Source organism: Hesperophylax consimilis, chromosome 5 (genome assembly GCF_061612785.1).
Source record: "Hesperophylax consimilis isolate HC1 chromosome 5, BYU_Hcon_1.0, whole genome shotgun sequence".
NCBI lineage: Eukaryota > Metazoa > Arthropoda > Insecta > Trichoptera > Limnephilidae > Hesperophylax > Hesperophylax consimilis.
In genome coordinates this window covers 23,531,568-23,552,023 of record NC_142840.1, presented here as the reverse complement: position 1 = coordinate 23,552,023, position 20,456 = coordinate 23,531,568, and the positions used below count along the sequence as shown (strand labels likewise).

Genomic DNA, 20,456 nt, shown 5'->3' with positions numbered 1-20,456 from the left:
ATGCTTCGTATCAAGAAGTCAGAAAGAAGGTGTCGCCGCTGAGGGTAGTAAATGATACAGCTGAAAGAACTGTTAAGTTAATGCAAGATTTTCATGGCTTAATATCACGGTCAAAGAGGAACAATAATTATTTTTGTTACGATGCGTTCAGGAACACCGGAAGATTTATCCTGACTGTAAAAAACAAAGTATGAAGAAAAAATTTAATCAATAAACCATTTTTAAATATAAAATACTACATAATTGAACATTTGTGCATTTTTATATTTTATTTATCCGACAAAAATGAAAGTTGAAAATCCTTCCATATTAACTCTGTACCATATGTTTGGCATCAAGTCGGCACGGGTTGCCGGTGTTTAATCAAAATAATATTTATTATATGAGTTATTGGAATCAAATGGAATAAAATAAGAGGGTATGCATATTTAAATTCATGAAAAAAAAATACTTCCTTATTTCCTGGGACACCCTAACCTACATGTAAAAGCCCTCTGGGTATTTTAATTTAAAGTATTTTACTGTTATCGGGCGTTTGGTTCACGATATCGACAAATTCCTCACACCGTACAGAGTACCCCACTCAACACATGGTTTGGTGTGATAGTCCAACTCCGGTACTTAATGTTTAGTTAAATACAAATAAATAGCCGGAGAAACGTCGATAGCAGGAGCTAAAAAATAGAATGCGTGTTCCACGCAGTTGGGTGCCAGTTAGAGGGAGGGGGTAGAGAGGGAGAAACGGAATATGTGACTTCTAGGCCATTAAGTCGACGGCGTTCCGGTGGGTGCTTCCAAACACCATTTTTTAAATGAGAATATCGTACAAGAATCCCAAACAACTCCCAACTGTCCGAAGTCAGTGGGTCTATGACATTCCCAATAGCGTATTTTCATTTTTATTTGTTGAACAAATTTCTGACGGCCGGCATAGTCCAGTGGTAACGCATTGGACTGCCATTCCGAAGGTCGCGGGTTCGAACCCGGCGTGCGCAAATAAATTTTATTTGATTAATTTGTGTTATTTCACAATTAATTAATTAAAATAAAATAATATATAGTATATTTGCGGCACGTTCCAGAGTGGAAGATACTACCAGTATCGCCCTGGTGTAAGACCACCATTCAGAATTGAAACGTTGCTCCAAATGGCTTTAGCCGTGTTTAGTGACTAGATCTGAATAGCCAGGTACTTCCCCACCTTCCTCTTTCCCTTCCACACTTACCTTCAGCCTCACAACATCCCCCAATTGGGGATGCCATAGTCTCACTGGCTCCAGACGGGAGCAGTTGGGACTCTTGTGAGGTATTCACTATAAAAAATAAAAATAAAACTGTAGTTTTGGCATGTTATATTAATGAATCTACAGCGATTTAAAAATATCGGTGACCGGGTATCTCATCAAAATGACAGTTCAACACACCTACAAAACGTGATATAAAGTCATGAAAAGTGATGAACAAAAACTAGGTTAAATACACAGACATAGGAATTAATAGACGAGAAGATAATGGCGAGGGGTAAAATCAACTGTTGAAGAACGAAGGGGGTAAAGCTGACTGTGATTCGTCAATAAATCAATCTGACAGTAAATAGGCATCTCGCATTACAATATCACCATTTAGTTTTGAAAAGTAAAATCTGCTTTTGAATGAATAGACATTTTTACATGGGAGCGCAAATTACTCGCCACGTTATGAACAAATTTGCGAAGTCCAAATTCGGCAAAAAAAAAATTCTATTTTCAGAGTCGAATATTTCGTTTAAGTATTTAGTTAAGACACTTTTATAAATGTTCATAATTTACTTCCCAGCAACCAACCAGCTTTGTGTTTCGCGTCCAGACGTTTCTCGATGTGATAGTATAAGGTTCTACAACTGATCCATATTATACGATGTGAATATGCTTAAAATAAAGTAAAATAATGCTTATATATGTAATGTAATACGACAATTGGGTTTATTCTCTTTTTCACATCTATTTTTACAAGTTTTAATAGCACAAGTCAACATTTTGCCGTGTTATTTCGTAAAATGAACCGATGATGCCTCGACCATAGTTCGCACAAGAATGATGACGTCACGTTTTCAAATTTCACTTGAGGCCATACGCGAGCACAGCCGGCTCCAATGGAACCGGTATGGGGAGTGGGGATAATACGCTTTTAATCACTTAGGCCGGTCTACTAATATTCATATGTCTATGGTTAAATAGGTTACATAGGTAACTATTTAACCTAGTTTTTGTTTCATCATTTTTAATGACTCTATATCACTTTTTAAAGGTGTGTGTCTTCTCATGGAACCAAGAATATCTGCCTTTTTATTAGCCGCAAAAACGACATCCTCGTTTTTGTTAGTGAATATGACGTTGTTGACGTCACGCCGGCCAACGTTGGTGACAACTGTCTTACCAGTCAGTAGCGTTTTCTACATCATAATGATGTTGCAGCCACTTCGAACGGTTTAAAATGTGCGGTTTTGGGTCGTTTTTATATTATTATGAATGAACACATTCAAATTACACATTTTTAGTAAGATGACTAGAATTAGAAAAAATAACTTTAAATATTCCACGGTAGGTAGATACATATCCATAGTTTGTGAAAATACCTCATTGAGGTTTGTGGTGAGACCTTATGTAGTGGGGAGGGGAGGGAGGTGGGAAAGATGAAGGTGGGGGAGTACCTAGCTATTCAGATCTGGTCACCTATCAAGGCTAAAGCTATTTCAAGCTAAGTTTTCTATTCTCAATGGTGATCTTTCACCAGGGCGATATTCCAAAACCTTCCTAACTTCCTGTGTAAAAATCAATGGCCATGCCGCTGAGAGCTCCGTTTTATCCTCTTTTACTTTTTTTTTATTTCCGTCGTTTATGAGAAAGACAAAAAGGTTATAAGCGGTATGTAATGACATCGTTCGAATGCATACATTTTGATTTTGATTCCGTTTCTTTTTTTTACCAATATACAATATTATTCAACCGCTGAATTTTCATTTTTGGCTGACATGTTTGTTACAATCGATAAGAACACGAATATTGAAATATAAATATACAGTCTAATACAGTCTAATATGAATATACAGATTTGAGTCGAAATGTACTTTCCTCCTTTCGCCCTCTTCTCTTTCAACCCCTGCCCCTAAATATGACTGATGATCTTCTGTACATCTCAGAATGCGAACTTCCTGGCACATTCGGAGTGCCCTTAATAAAATGTAGAATTCTGCTGTATCATAATCGTGCTTTTATATCCGAGATTCTACTTATATCGTGAATATTTCCTTACATTTACCATACATTCGTAATGGTCTAAAAATCAGTTACAAAATGTCGGTCCACCGAAAAAATTCGTCCCCTTCGATTGATCCCCGAACAGTTTATCTCTTATGCATTGATCTCCCGAAAATTGATCTCCCGAATAATTAGGTATTAATTTGTGAATAGGGTGGAAGCAAATTTATAAAATATAAAGAAAATAGTTTTTCCTTGTGGCTTTTGAATGAATATATGTATAATAAGTTTCATATTTCTATTTTTCTGAACGATTTGTAAATATGAAAACATTCTTAACTGAAATTTCATCTGTCTGTAAATTTGTTTGTATGTTCCGTTTCCCGTTCATGACTGGCCGTTTTGGATACTACCTTTTTATCCCGCCAGCGTTGATCGTACTACGAGCTGTCAAATCGGAATAATCAATATTATGGTACCTACCCACCACCTGAAGAATGATTAAAAAAATTTAATTGAGTTAGGATGGGTTGTTTCACAGAATTTGAACAATTCATCAAATTTCAATGTTAATTTTCAAGTAATGTGAAAGTGCTAGTAAGTCCTGTTGTTATATCATTATTAGTAAGTTGCTTCACAGAACTAAAATAATAACAGAGCTTGAATAGAACTTTCACAGAACTAGAAAATCAACTTCCAATTTGATGAATTATTCAAATTCTGTCCTTAGTCATCGTCGTTTCTTTGAACAATTTGCCTACTATACATCTACCACAATATACTTATAATAATTATAATTATACCTACCACAAAATCCCGGCTGTCTGTAAAATCCCGGCTGTCTGTAAAATCCCGGCTGTCTGTAAAATCCCGGCTGTCTGTAAAATCCCGGCTGTCTGTAAAATCCCGGCTGTCTGTAAAATCCCGGCTGTCTGTAAAAGCCCGGCTGTCTGTAAAAGCCCGGCTGTCTGTAAAATCCCGGCTTTCTGTAAAATCCCGGCTGTCTGTAAAATCCCGGCTGTCTGTAAAATCCCGGCTGTCTGTAAAATCCCGGCTGTCTGTAAAATCCCGGCTGTCTGTAAAAGCCCGGCTGTCTGTAAAATCCCGGCTGTCTGTAAAAGCCCGGCTGTCTGTAAAATCCCGGCTTTCTGTAAAATCTTAGCTGTCTGTAAAAGCCCGACTGGGCATAAAACCAAATTAAAAAAAATAAAATCCTACCCCAACTTTAATACATGAGGTGTAGATTCTCCAGTAGGAGTTTGTTTGAAATATTTTGTGATTGTAATAGTAATGTTTAACCTTTCAGCCTTCGGCATCGGGTCCATGATCTACTCGGGCCTGGAGTTCGGGCAGTACTTTGAGCTGGAGCCGGACACCAACTGCCACAATGTGCTGCTGGCGTTGACTCCCGCCACGCGCATGGCCTTTATCTTCATTCAGATGTACTTCATCTTTCTCAACAACGAGGTGAGACCATTTATCATTTAGCCACAACATCCTATCTTAACCTAGGCTAATACTGTCTCCATAAGATCCTATACTAATCTAATTTTACCTGCTGGTACATACAAAATATCTTATCCTTTCTAAAAATCTAACCTATCATGAATACTTTCACAAGATCCTTTCCCAACCTTATCTATTAGTACATTCATAACAACGTAGCCTAACTTTTTAGTATGTAAATAACTATAAAGATTAGTGTTCTCTTTTCTCATCCCTTTTCATACCTTGTTTCAATAAAGCGCCTACAAAATAGAATCATGGTGCTAGTCTATAATCTCAATATCATTCACACTATGGGCCTTACTAATAAACTTTAAATTTTACGCAACTGATAAACAACCATTAATGCAGGGTAAATGGTTGTTTATCAGTTGTGTAAATTTTAAATGAGTTTATTAGTAAGATAGTTTGTGTTTGCAATACAAGGATAAGGTTATCAATCTATGGTTACCAACAATACACGTCCCAGCAAGATGACTCCAACGACATGGCTCAGCAGGGGAAGCGAAATGTATGGCTTTGTATGATGGTGCTTTTAATTTACCATCTGCAGTAAGGGCGTGCCGTGGATATCAACGACATACCAGCCCGTACATTTTGCTTCCCCTGCTGAGCCATGTCGTTGCCGTAGTAATTATTAAAGCACCCATTTGCTTTTACTCCACAATATATATTGTGGTAAATTTTTGGTTATTATACCGTGTTGCGCTTCCTCCTATAGCTAACACCATCATCAGCGCAGATGTACAGTGATGGACAAAGATGAATACTGTAACACTGTCTGAAACGTTGGTTAAAGAAGGGGACGGCAAAACACGCATAATAACTCAAAAATTTAGCACCGTAATACTTTTGTCCGTGAAAATCCCAAATTATAAATAATATAATATTCGGCTGATTTATATTGCACCGTTTTCGTTATAAATCACCTCAAGGGCTCTGAAGTAACATAACTTGTTTACCTATCATAAGGGAGATCCTATGAAAGAATCATTATCCTCTCCTTTTCAAATTGTATGTCAATAATATTTATTCCATTATAAAGCCGTTATTTCTTTCTGTTCCAGCAAATGAAAGTGTACAAGCACAAAGTAGTGGCGCGCTTTGGCCTTATGCACATGGTGGGCACAAACCTCTCCGTGTGGCTCAATGTCCTCATCCAGGAGACCAAGCACGAGATACTAACCTTTTATAACCCCGAGAATGATACTCTCGGGATATCACATAGGATAAGTACGTATTCTCTCACTTACTCTCACAATTACTTATCACTTAGAATTTGGGGGTTTAGGATTACAGGGGCCTATCTATTTAAACATAGTTTTGAGATAAACTAAAATAAATATTGGAATGCTCATATGCCCAACTGTATCTCTTGAATGGCTCTTTTGAATTTGTGTGTGACAAACTCGTCAAATGACCATTCAGTCATTTTGTTTTTATGACAGTTGAAAGTTCCCCGTTAAATGCTGAGTCAGCTTTCCAACCAATTATAATAAGCTTAACAACGTGATAGTTGTCTTCTTCTACTGATCACAATTGGTTCAAAAGCTGAAACGGATTTATCGGGGACCTCTCAACTGTAAAAAAAAACAAATGGTGCTGAATGGCCATTTGATGACAATGTTACATTTGAATTTCTGCAAAACAACCTTACTCATGTCCTGACTCTAATTGTCAGATAAGATATCTATTTTTAACTCAATGATATGTTGAGTTGATAATGTTTCCTAACACAGCTTTTTTGAGGTCCATTGAACTTTACAATCAACATCAGTACACCCCCTATTTATTAAATTCATGTATTTTGTCCTACGTGAGAATTAGACTCTCGAACCTCCCTTTTCAATGTCAAATGCGTAGTCTATGGTACGAAGGTTTTACGTAAACCGTGTACTCATTCATATTATGGCATATGTATGTATTATTTTCCCTTGAATCACATAAAATATTCTAAAATCAAAATTATACTGTCCTTTGACAATAATATATTAACCAGAATACCTTATAAATTACTTAATTGTTTCTAAAAAAATTATGCTTCCTTTTTTTCAGATTTAAAAAATACTTTCAGTATTTTGGGATCACCAGTCCCATCAGACCATCCTTCTGCGGCCCACCTCCGTGTGGCCAGAGGACTCAAGGGGCCACATCACATCTTCGAGTGCCGACGAAGCAACATCATGGGCACCCTCGTGCAGGACGCCTCCCCATTCCTCTTCCCTTGCACTATTGAATACTCGCTCATATGTGCAGCCATCTTGTACGTCATGTGGAAGAACATATCCAAATACCCTTCCAAAAACATGGCCGCAGTTCTAAGCAAAATGAAACTGGAAGGCCTGACTTATAAAAGATCGCCTCACCTTTATTCCGTGGACTGCGCCCGCGCTCACAAAGGTCTTTTTGTCGGAATCCTGATACTGGTTCTGACGATTATATCTCTGATACTATTTTTTGTGCTCATTTCGAAGAAAGAGTTTGTAAACCTGGCTGTGATAGAAGTTAACATTTGTGAATTGACGTTGTACGCTATGACAACTCTAGCAACGCTCATAGGAATGGTTCAAGTCCGCAATCTACGATACGATGGAAATAGGAATTTGGAATTGGATAACATTCTCCTCATCGGGGCGCAGACTGGCATGTTTATTTACAGCACGTTCACCATTATAGGTGGACACTTCACCATAGAGAAGAACACTATTCTGGTGCTGATAACAGCTCTGTCATCGCTCATACAAACCACTTGTCAGACCATGTTCATATTGGATGCCAGTAAAAGGTCTGTACACACTCCGGACCAGATGAGAAGAAAGCCGGGAAGAGAGATAGTGACGTTCCTGCTGGTAACCAACTTGGCCATGTGGGCAATCAACACTTTGGAGAAGAGCAGAGCGGAATCCCACCCTATTCAGCTCCACTTCTATGGGCTGTGGGCGTGGACGATAATCACCCACGTGTCCATGCCGCTGGCCATCTTCTACCGGTTCCACTCCACCGTGTGTTTGTGTGAGATCTGGAAGAGGGCCTATAAAACGAAGCCCACGTATATGTAGCAATTAAAACGGAGGTATTGAGCGATTATGAATCAGTATTGCGAAGCCTTTTCTGCTAACTAATGTTATGTTGTTATTATGATATTTGAATTTTTGGATAATTTATATGATATTTATGAGCCGAGGATTTTATCGCGGCAAACTACCGTATTATCACGAATATAATGTGGCCTGTAATTTAATGCGTTCAAAATTTTTATTGGATTATTAATATAATCTGTCGAGTATATTTAAACAAAGAATATTGGAAACATTGCATTATATTCGGGTTAATACTGTAACAACTTTTCTGTTATGTTGATTATAAAGTTTCTTTTATACAACTTGTTAAGGTTTGAAGTTGAAATGTTAACTGTACAGTGATTGAGACGAGTCTAATTGACACTGGAAGTAATAAAATATTCTCCAATATGATGTTGTTTTGTCAAATTGTCACATTTTTATAACCTGTTTATTTGAAATGCTCCCATTTTGTGGATTAACCCTTTTTTGCTTTCATTGTTTGAAAATCAGTCACAAAAATCGTAATCGCCCAAAATTTTACCTCCTCGTAATGACGTAGCTCTTACAGATAAAGATCCCAGTTAGTTGGTCCCAAGTAGTTTAGAGTGACTCGGAACGGTCTCTTTAATATGCTTCAAGTTTCCAGTGTCTCATATTAGAGAGGAACACAGTTGGGAGTGCACTAGTTCCCTGAGTGCAATACTTTAAGTGAGTGGACACGTTTGTATATAATATCATGAATATGTATGTATGTATTTATTTAAGTATAATAGTATCATTGCATCTTTAGCGTTGTACCTATATGAAAATGTTAAAATTATTACCCTTTACTATTTATTGTACTATATCCCCCTGAAATACTACCCTATTTATTAGATATTAATTTATAAGATTTATAATAGACATTTTGATATACCCCACATGAATTCTCTGCAAATCTTTTTCATTGCAGGAGTAAAGTAAAATATCTTGTGATTTTCTTTACTAGGGGCTTGTGGATATATAAAGTTAACCTATACTATTGAATTATGTTTGGAATGTTAGATGTTTTATTGTTCTGCTCACATTGGAAGTGAAACCATTGACGTTTAGATATTGGGATTGAACAATGCAATCATTGCACATTATTTATTTGTTGTAACTTCTTTAAAGTCTTCCCATTCCTGTTTTGACTGTATAAAATAGCCGTAACTTACCTCCTAATTCCTTGTGTGTTATATATATATATATACCCATTCCTTCATAAGTAATCCAACATTTGATTTCACTCCTTTTCACATAAATGTCTATTTAACGTTTTATTTTTTAAGTTTGTCAAATACATACATATTAGAAACTTTTGTTGATTATTACTGTGTGTAAATTGAATTGCTTGTGCGCCTTTATCAAATAAATAATAAATTATACATCACGGCGGGGGATGAAATAAACAAACACCAATAATATTTTTTTCTGTGTTCTGATGTTTTCATTGATCAAGCCATTAGTAAATAGGCAAAAGTTTTTTTGCATGATATTTCATATAAAAATTTTGCTAAGCGTTACGTGTGTGCCAAATGTATCTTCATATATCATAGTGATTATTCTCATTTATTTATTACTTTAACTCTTTTACATATAAAATTAACTTCCTTTTCATAAATATGACACAATATATAAAATTAAATTCTGTAAAGGCTTCATGAAAAACATTTGTGTTGTGCATTTAATGATTAACCCCTTACTTATAAACGCTGTGTAATTTAACGCGGCGTGTATTGTCAGAACAGTGAAAAACTTGACTTATTACCATGGCATTTGTATGGTTAAGACGGCCTTAAACCAGGCTTAGGGCCGGCTTTACTACATCAACTTTGAACTGGCTTTTAAGAATCTGATGGATAATATTCTTCTTTCATCCTGCTTTAAAGTTAAATGACAACGTCGAAGTTAGTTTGTATAACACCAACTTTTCTACAGAAATGTACATTTAATCCTTACTCTTTAATTAATTTAACTTTAAAATTATCTTGTAACTTGAATATTATCCACTCCTTGTACCCGTTTTGCTTCACATATTAAGGAATGTCTGATAAACCTCAATAATATACTTTAGTTAACCTTCATTGTTAAAACTTTAAATTGCACTTCACATTTGACATTAAATTGACTGATTTATCGAATAGCTTTATTAATTCTTTGTCTACATTATTGTATTAGAAAACTAAGTCACCATCTTCTGCCAAAATCAATGTATTTAGTTTAGGCATATTTTAACATCAAATTCCTCCCTCCTCTCACAAAATACGCATAGTTATTATCGGTAAACTTTGTTTAAAATTCTGGGAACAATTTTATAGCAGCATAATTTGGTGTAAATCAAAAGAGTAATTAGATTATATGAACCTTTTTTTACTGTAGAATAAAAAGAACATATTTTTTCAAGGTGCCATACTCTCTACAAATGTGTAGAATTAATTAGTCATATACGTATTCCGGATTTTTATACTTTTGTAATAAATTTTAACTGTTTCTGTAATATTTGTCATTTTTGTGATAATGTATTGAAGTTTATTTTGAATATTTTTATATCAATGAATGTACAAATAAAGCACCCAACATACTTTAAAATAAGATTTGATTGATTGTTTGCTCTTAAACCTAATAATTTTCATAAAATGTGCGCTAATTCTTTCATGGTTAAATGATTTCAAAATTTGCTACTGTTTTCAACTATTATCAGCAAATAAATTTATGTGCCAACATTTAAAATCTTGCTTAGCGGTAATATTCATTTGTGCAATACTATACCAAAGAATACTCTGAAAATTTTAAAACTTTTTTACGAAATTTGCTGATTTCCCTAATTATTTTTGATTTACTGAAATTTATTCAGCGAGATTATACTATATTAGTTAAATTCGTTTTAAATACATAATTTCATTATTTACCTGATAATAAAATGCTCAAAATGGGTTGGGTAGAATAAATATATATTTATTATTTAGGATAGAGCTACGAATGTACAAAATTGTCATGTCCGTTTATAGAATCTGTTTTGTACATAAACCAAATGTGACGAGAGCATTAAGGGGATAGTCATCTCATGCAAAAGCTGTTTCCTGTTTTTCTCTGCACATAATGTGCCAGGTAAATCTTTGCCATAAACATTGTTAGTCAGTTGTTATTTTTTTATACACTTTGAGTTTTCATTATATTATCACAGATTTTTGAACAGACAAAGAGTTATGGTGGGTGATCAAATTCATTTCCTACCAAATAAAAATATTTTTTTGAATGTCGAGAATTAGCTACGTACTGTGGCCAACTTCAGTCTATATAGTTTTTCAATGTCAAGGGTTAGCTGCGTACTGTGGCTAACTTTAGTCTATTTGGTTTTATTAATGTCAAGTGTTTGCTGCTTATTGTGGCCAATTCAGTCTATGTAGTTTTTTAACCCCTAAAGCCTTTGTCATTTCGCAATTTACTTCTCATATAAGAACATTCTAGCTTAAAAGAACTTTTAGAAGACTAGACTAATACTTTTTCAGATTTTAGTATTACAAATCCACACATGCAATGAAAAATACTAAAATTTTTAATGTAAACAAAGATAATTTTTTCAAAGCCGCTTACCGATGGTTTTATCATGTAAACTGTAAACTGTAATTACTGCTTTACCCAAAACTAAAAACATAATTAATTAGACAAAGGTATTGTAAAAGTTTATTGTCACTTCACATTTTTTCGTAATATACAGGGTGTATCGGCACCTACCCGACAAACTTTAACCAGCTATTCCTTAGCACATTTGGAGTAAAAAATGTTACGGGCACTTTGCTGTCCGCTAACATTTTTTTTCAATTAAAAACAAGAAATTATAAAAAAATCCACACTCCGTCACTGTCATTGGCATTGTTTCTCGTGTTCAACAGCTGTTGTTAGCAAATGTGTCAAAAAGCGTCTTCGCTCTTTCATACACACTAAATAATAATAGTTAAAAATGAGACGAATGGTGCCATGCCATTTAGTTGTGATTGTAAAAGCGCGCCAATGTAGGTACGTACGTACATTATTCAACGAAACTCGAATAAAATATTGCCAGACGGTTTTTCAAACTGTGACAAAGGATAAAACATTGGTGACATGTGGTGAAAATATAAATGATAAATTTTTTATCAAAAAAAAATGTTACCGGACAGCAAAGTGCTGATAACATTTTTTACTCCAAATGTGCTAAGGAATAGCTGGTTAAAGTTTGTCGGGTACGTGCCGATACACCCTGTATAAATATTTACTAAAAAATTTGCAAACCTTGAAAAATATTTTTCGAATGCTTAAAAAAAGATATATAAAATCTAGCTCTATCATAGATTTATTTTTAATTTTCCAGGAGTATTTACGGTAAATTTTTGAGCGCAGACCGGTAGTGCGGTATTATCTCTTTCTAACACTACTTTAATCATATTTCTCATCGTAATATAAAATGAGATAGCATAACTTTTATGAGACCGTGTTAGGTTGGGATATAAATCTCCCAAAAAGAATCTACAGTTGTTTGTTGTCTGTGAAGAATATCTCCCAAAATTTTTAAATGTGTTAACGTCAAGTGTTAGCTGCGTACTGTGATGTTCTATATAGATTTTTTGAATTCACCTTAGCAAAGCTTCTTGGGAATGTCGCTGTGTGTATTCCTTTCAGGTTAAATACAAAGTAACAAATGCACTAAAAGGTATTTGTGAAGTTTTTGAACAAATCCGCCACTACTTGATTGAACTTAGTTTCCTAAACATTATTATACAATGTGGTGTAAGCAGTGATTATATAATAAATCACCTTTTGTATGAGATAACTTCCTGCTTATAATGAAGATAGGTTTTACTGTAGTTTTATAATTCTCGACTTTTAGCTTAAAATGTCCTGTGAATGTTTGGTCTTGCTGTAGCTTATTAAAATTCATTGTTAAATTTGTATGCCTACTTGCAGCTATCTGAAGTATGTTATTGTTTTTTTATATTTATTATTGGTTAATATGAGAGATTATTTATGCAGTTTGTAAAGTGTAAATGTAAGATTCTTGAAGAGTGTCATTCTCATTTTCGCAATAATCATAAAGAATTGATAAATTTAACATTTGTTGTACAACCAAATCAGATGTGATTTTTCAACTGCTTTCTACTGGTCATTATATAAGTGAATCACTTGTACTTTTAAATAAAATATAGTACTTGTAATCAGTAAGCTTTTATTATTTATTTATAAATCCACCTAATATATCTTAACATAAATTAACTGAAAATGTTTTATCCTTGTTGAAGAAGATAATCCTTGCTAAAAGAATTGCAAGAGAATGAAATAATAATCAGAGTCCATTATTGTATGTAGTAAGCACATCTCAAAGTCTTTAAAGATTAATAGGGTTTTTGCATATGAAGACCTGTATCAAAATAGAGCCTATGTGCTGATTTTTTTTTAAATATTCTACATGCCCTACTCCAATAACCTAAATTAAGTCCTTTGAAAAAGAAAAATAATTGCTATGCCCGGTCAAGGTCGTATTAAGATCCCCATTAACACAGATAATTACTATAACTGGTCAAGGTCGTAGTAATAATAATAATAATAATACTTGGATGACTTGTATAGCGCCGTTTTTGTGCAAAAACACCTCAAGGGCGCTGTAAATGTAGGACAGTGTGTATACAGGTGGGACCTTATTAAGATTCCCATTAACACAAATAATTACTATGCCTGGTCAAGGTCGTAATACAGGTGGGACCTTATTAAGATTCCCATTAACACAAATAATTACTATGCCTGGTCAAGGTCGTAATACAGGTGGGACCTTATTAAGATCCCCATTAACACAAATAATTACTATGCCTGGTCAAGGTCGTAATACAGGTGGGACCTTATTAAGATCCCCATTAACACAAATAATTACTATGCCTGGTCAAGGTCGTAATACAGGTGGGACCTTATTAAGATTCCCATTAACACAAATAATTACTATGCCTGGTCAAGGTCGTAATACAGGTGGGACCTTATTAAGATTCCCATTAACACAAATAATTACTATGCCTGGTCAAGGTCGTAATACAGGTGGGACCTTATTAAGATTCCCATTAACACAAATAATTACTATGCCTGGTCAAGGTCGTAATACAGGTGGGACCTTATTAAGATCCCCATTAACACAAATAATTACTATGCCTGGTCAAGGTCGTAATACAGGTGGGACCTTATTAAGATCCCCATTAACACAAATAATTACTATTCCTGGTCAAGGTCGTAATTCGTAATACAGGTGGGACCTTATTAAGATCCCCATTAACACAAATAATTACTATGCCTGGTCAAGGTCGTAATACAGGTGGGACCTTATTAAGATCCCCTTTAACACAAATATTGTGACTCATCACAACGCTGAACATTTTATACAAAACAGCTGAATGCGATACTCATGAGTCTGACGCGCTCCTGATACAAAAGATAAAAAGAAGTAGTTTGAACAAATTACATGAAAATAAAAGCTATAACCAGATGGAAAACAATAGTGTTTTTCTTAAATGTGTTCGATAACCGGTTGTTTGCCTTAAGCGCGTGTACGTGCTATAGGTAACTGTGCTTACAAGACCGGCCATACAAAACTTGCGCCTCCTTGAGGTGATTTTGCACAAAAACGGCGCTATACAAATCATCCAAATATTATTATTATAAATGCGCTGTTCTATATTATTTATTTATTTATTTATTTATTTATTTAACGCCCAGAGGGCTTTTACATGTGGGTGGTACAAATTTAATGACAGTTTTGAAACATAAGAAAGAAAAGAAAGAAATAATAAAAATAAAATTACATAAGTATATGCGAGAAACAAAATTAAAAATATCAAGAACATAAATTAAAAAATACAGCGATTTGACTGGTTTACAAAAATATAACTTCCATTTAGGAATAGTATTGAAATAGGTCTTTTACATAATCCACAAAATTCGCAAATATATGACGATTTGATTTCGCGGCCTGCCTAACTACCTTTAGAGAAAGGGTTAAACCCTTGTATCTTATTTTAATTTTTCTGTTAATTAGGCCCTATTTTATTACAGGTCTTCATTTACTGAACCTATCCTTTGTAGATGTCATCATCACCGTAGCTACAGTCCTTTGAGAGTCCTACCACTAAGAAATGCTTTCATTTCTGCAAGTGGCTTCCTTTCTCCCTCCAGTTGCTTGTGTTCAAAGTTGCGGTTTTATTTGCCATATTGCCCAGCCACCTACCCCAAAACTCATTCATCCTGCAGCTTATTATGTATAAAGACAAAGAAGAATTTTGCTTGCAATAAAGGTTTGAATAGAAACTAATGTCGCCACTGACTTAATATCTTTTGGTTCTAGCCCATTGCCTGACATTGTTTATCGCCATCCCATTTAAATATCATAATGATAATAAAACACATTTTTGTATTAGAAATTAAAAACCCAATTAGAACTCAAAACACCCACATTGCATTTCTTGTGCACTTTTTTATTCCATGTACAGAAGCATGGTTTTAGTGGTTTACTTTCTACCGTGGCCAGCGAAGCCATCCTAGTTTTATAAATCTTGATGGTGACCGCTGTCTAAACATTTGGTAAAGCTCATGATTGTGCCGTGTTCGCTCGAAACTGTTTTCTATTATGACTTCAAAGATTCTCGCTATACTCCCTTTCAGAACAAGTTATATTAATTGTCACGATTTATAGCTTCTTTTATTTTAAAGTTTTTTCATTCTGCCGCACATGTTACATAAATCTCAGGAGTGCTTTATATAAGCCGGATTTATTTCTTCAAATAATAATAATAATAATATTTGGATGATTTGTACAGCTCCGTTTTTGTGCAAAATCACCTGAAGGGCGCTGTACAAATATGTAATACATTTCTACAATGATCTATGTTACCACTAACTATACATATATGGAGATAATATACAGTACAATACTTACCTGGTAGGACACTTGAGATTAACACTTAATTAACTATTTTTTTATTAGCGAAATTTAGATACAGGATTTAGGACATATTGGAAAATTGGATATAATTGGACTTTCTCTCAGGAATGGTATATTTAATTTAAGGGTATGACAGCTTAAAAAGGTAAGTTTTTAGTTTAGACCTGAATTCTATTGGACTTGTTATGGATCTTAGTTCCTGAGGAAGTTTATTCCAAGCCTTCGGCCCACATGCTCCGAAAGCGCGATCACCAAACTTAGTATTCGGTTTGCGCTTAGGTTCCATCAGTCTGCCTACAGCTGATGATGTTGCTGGTCTAAGAGTTGTCGGCCTCAGACCAATGTTTTCCGGGATGATGGGTGATGTAGGGTGTTCATGTTCAGAGATGTAGGGCGGGGCCATTTCATTGATGGACTTAAAAACCATCCAGCACAATTTGTACAGGATTCTTTCAGGGCACTTGAACCAGTAAAGATTATGAAGGTGTTCTGAAATGTGCGAATATTTAGAAAACCCGCTTATGAGCATTTGATATTTTGGAAGGCTGGCATAAATGCCATTGCAGTAATCAAGACGTGAGACAACGTTGATAAGTAGTTTTGTTGCTTCTGTATACTGAAATATTAATAAATAAATTATTAATAAATATTAGAAATACATCTAATAATTATTGTTAATTACATTACAACGGATGTAAAAAAAAACGGGCAGATGCTAATTGGCTAATCTGGCTAAATATAATTTTTTTTAATATTATTATTTTCGTACAATATATACGTATTTTTATATACAGGGTGGTAAAAAATGTATTTGACTATAACCAGTGATTTCTGAGTTTATTGGAGTAAAAAATATGAATGACATTTTGTTCTCTGGTGACTTTTTTTTCCAACTAAAAACTTTAAAAAAATCAACAGGCAAACAAAAGAATTGGATAGCTTGAGGTAGAGGTGTTGAGGGTTCTAGGTTGTTTGGTTACTCAACTGAGTAACCGGTAACGACATGTGAATTAATTATTTATTTTTGCTTTTCAAAAAAATGTGTCACCAGTGACAAAAATTTCAATTAAATATATATTGGCTTCCAACTAACAATATTATAAATAATATTAATAATACTTGGATGACTTGTATAGCGCCGTTTTTGTGCAAAAACACCTCAAGGGCGCTGATTATATCCATTTATTGATGTTATTTATTTATTTATTCTTGATAAAACCATTCAAGTAGAAAAAAATGTATTATAAGAAGGTAAAAAATATTCATTTTCTAGGTGCACAGTACCTACCAAACTACACCGCGGTTTAGCTGACAGCTGTTACATAATAATCATTAATAGGGTTCTGATGTATGTAGAGCGAATGAGCGAAGATAGGAGTGTAAGGAGGATATATGATGCAAATGTGAATGGTAGCAGAAGTCGGGGACGCCCGAGGAAGACATGGCACGATCAAGTGAATCAGATACTCGAGTCGGGCCATGTCAAGAGTCAGAATAATAGAAGAGTATGTATGAGACGATGTATGAATGTGAATGAGGCAAGGAGTGTGTGCCAAGACCGAGTTGTTTGGCGGTCCGTCCTCTCTGCCTACCCCTGCGGGGAAACGGCGTGATGGTTAGTTAGTTAGTTAGTTAGTTTGATGTAATATTAAGTTATGCCCCGAGTCAGAGGTAAACAGTATCAGTGAACACGATCCACTTGTCAAGGCTGTGTCTTGTCACTGATCCTTCTCTGCTTCACCCACCTCCCACCGTTTAGTCCGTTAGTCCGTTAGTCCGCTGGATGTTGGTAGCTGGTAGTGCAGTGAGGCGAGGTAACTACTTGATGGATCGACTTCTGTTTCTGCAACTGTCGCATTATTAATTCGACTCAATCTGATGATGAATTCGTCAATAAATTAGTATTTACAAAGTTTGCTTGGATTCTTGTTTCACCTAGTCTAAAAGTTTGTTTATTTAATAAAAATTCGTTGTGTAGGTAGCATTATTTATTATTGAAATAAAATACTAACTATGTGACTTTCAAAACTTAGCTATGGTATTTCAATACACCTGTGTATTATCTGTTATCCAAAGTCAGGGGCATATAGATGTGGATTAGTTTATTATTGCTGCAATTAAATGTTTGGGAAACTTAGGTATATTGACAGAAAATTACAGTCTAGAAGCATCTTCGTAATATCTGATATTCATAATAAATAATAATTAACCTCATTACATACGTTGCAATTAGGTACTGTCATAACCTGTAATTATCATCACAAAGCATTTCAAATAAATGGGTAGGTATAGGTAGGCACCTCCCCATTTACCTATTTATTAGAGATGTTCCGACTAGTCGGCGACTAGTCGGTAAAGCCGACTATCCGGCCACTATTGTAGTCGGCGATTAGTTGGCGACTAATCGGCAAAGAGCGCCGACTATCCGGCTTCTTACGTTGTATGTATTTCTCAATAATATGAATGCGGGGGAACTACATGAAATAAAAACCTTGATTAAATATATTTTTTTTTTATAATCAGTATTATACATTAAAAAATGTAAAGCAATATTTCCTTTGGTAATCAGTTTTTAAAATTACTTGCTTGTAAAGAAAACATAATTATGACATTTATTGAACAAAATTAGTATCTATCCTAACTAACATAAAAAACAACATAATATCTTCTTATCTTCAATGAACATTTATAAGTATTTCTTATTATTAAAATAAAAAGTAGATTTTTTAAATTAACAAACTCAGTTATATGTATTAAATCAAGATTGTATGTACAAGATGCACAGAAATATATGTATATATTATGTATATATATCCAAAAATTCTAAACATGAACAGTTTGATAAAAACAAAAAAAAATGAAAAAAACATATTTCTTATAACCATACCTACATAATCTAATCAAATCAAAGTCACAATTGTGACAACCAAAAATATCATAATCTCCTTATATTTTTTATAACTTACTTATATTTTTTAATTAAGGGTAAATTATGATGTAAGAAGACTAAAGCTTCTGCCCTTTCTGGTAGCAATCGATTTCTTTTTGTTTCATATATGTTTCCGGCCTCTGAGAACAGCTTCTCACTGTAAACAGAACTTGCGGGACAGCAGAGGTACACTTTGGCCATGCGCGACATTTCAGGGTACCTAGAACTATCCCCGAAACCGTAATCGGCTTAGCCGACTAGTCGGCCGACTAGTCGGTCTTATTACAACCGACTAATCGGCTAGTCGGCTAGTCGGCGAAAGTCATGATCGGCACATCTCTACTATTTATATTTATGTATCTATCAACTGCAAAAAACCTCGTAATCCATACAAGTATAACGTCATAATAACTGGTTAATTAGTTTAATTTAAAACAAACTAGAACTAGGAATTTTTATATTTATTGAATTATCTTTAACTTATTTCCATAAACAGAAATCCGATTCATATCAGATTTAATCCCGCGACCTTTTCTATTCGTAAAAATGCGATAATGAAACTTCTGCGTCAGCACTCTATTCATATTTTATTTGTCTGTCGAAATATGAGGTCAGCGATGTCAAAATAGAAAACAACTCATTTCGTGATGTTACAAATAGTTCACTTTATCTGTATTATAATACATGTCCGATTTTAACAGCTTGATAAATAATTATCCTTGTTAATTATTCTTGTTTGAACAAGCTCTTCTGCAGCGAACATAGTTTATCTCGAATCTCACCACTTAATGATTTTAATCTCGAAATGTTAAGACGAGACAATACCCCAAAATAAAGCAAGAATCTTAAAGACGTAAGCGAAGCAGCCGTACACAAAAAACATACTCTGCGCGGCCCTAGTGTATTGGACAGATGCGGTTGAATTTGCCCTATCAAATCTCTTAAATAAAGTGGAAATCTTAACGATATAAGTGTTGAAGTCGTGTAAAACAATGTTCGGCGTACGGCCCAGCTTAATGGACGGATCTACGGTCGACTTTTCCCCAGCAGGCCTAGAGAATCAATCTTTCCGTGGGGTTTATTTTAATTATTTCTGATGAATGTATTACTTAAAATTCAAAATGTTTCTATAGAAATCCCTCGGGAAGTTACTAATTCATCGTCTAGAAAAAATAAAATCTGGTGCTTACCGCTAATTTTATAGTTGAAAAAATATTTATAAAATTTTCAAATCGTTTTACATAAAATATTTTAATGGTAAGGTCCTGTTATTAATATTAAATATAAATAACTTATAATTTTAAGGATTCCTCTAGAAAATTTTGAGATTGTAGTAATACGTTCATCAGAAATCATTAAAATGTTAGCGTCGCGCAAACTCACGTTGTTAGAGTCTTGTGTCGCCTTAAACTGAATTATGCAAACACAGCAAAAAATTACACGGTCCTAGAGTCAGGAATGTTTCCATAAGGTTCGTTACATTTGAGGAGATAAGGAACCACTTGAAAAGAAACGAGAAACCCAACGATTTTTAGCCTTGAGCCTCTTCAAAACTCAACTAGGTAAGATACCTGATAGGTATTACCTACCCATACTTACAGTGTTTTGTATAAGATTTCTCCCTCATGGCACGTACAAGTATTGGCTATATTTTTTGCAAAGCCTTCGTGACAACATATAAGGGGTTTCCCCTCCGAAAAGCTTTATGGGTAGGTAGAAAATATCATTACATTCTATTTTACGAATTT

At 34.5% G+C, this 20,456-nt stretch overlaps 1 protein-coding gene across 2 annotated transcripts in view; it reads left to right on the top strand.

Annotated features, from left to right (window-relative positions):
* The window catches only part of OtopLc (proton channel otopetrin-like c), a 249,455-nt gene extending 236,478 nt beyond the window's left edge, over positions 1-12,977 (top strand). For both annotated transcript variants that reach the window (XM_089631714.1, XM_089631716.1), the window contains exons 7-9: positions 4,543-4,703; positions 5,810-5,975; positions 6,798-12,977. In XM_089631714.1, the coding sequence (XP_089487840.1) occupies positions 4,543-4,703; positions 5,810-5,975; positions 6,798-7,801 (1,331 nt within the window). In that variant the 3' untranslated portion in view covers positions 7,802-12,977. The remainder of the gene's footprint in view (positions 1-4,542; positions 4,704-5,809; positions 5,976-6,797) is intronic.
* Positions 12,978-20,456: the final 7,479 nt, after the last annotated feature.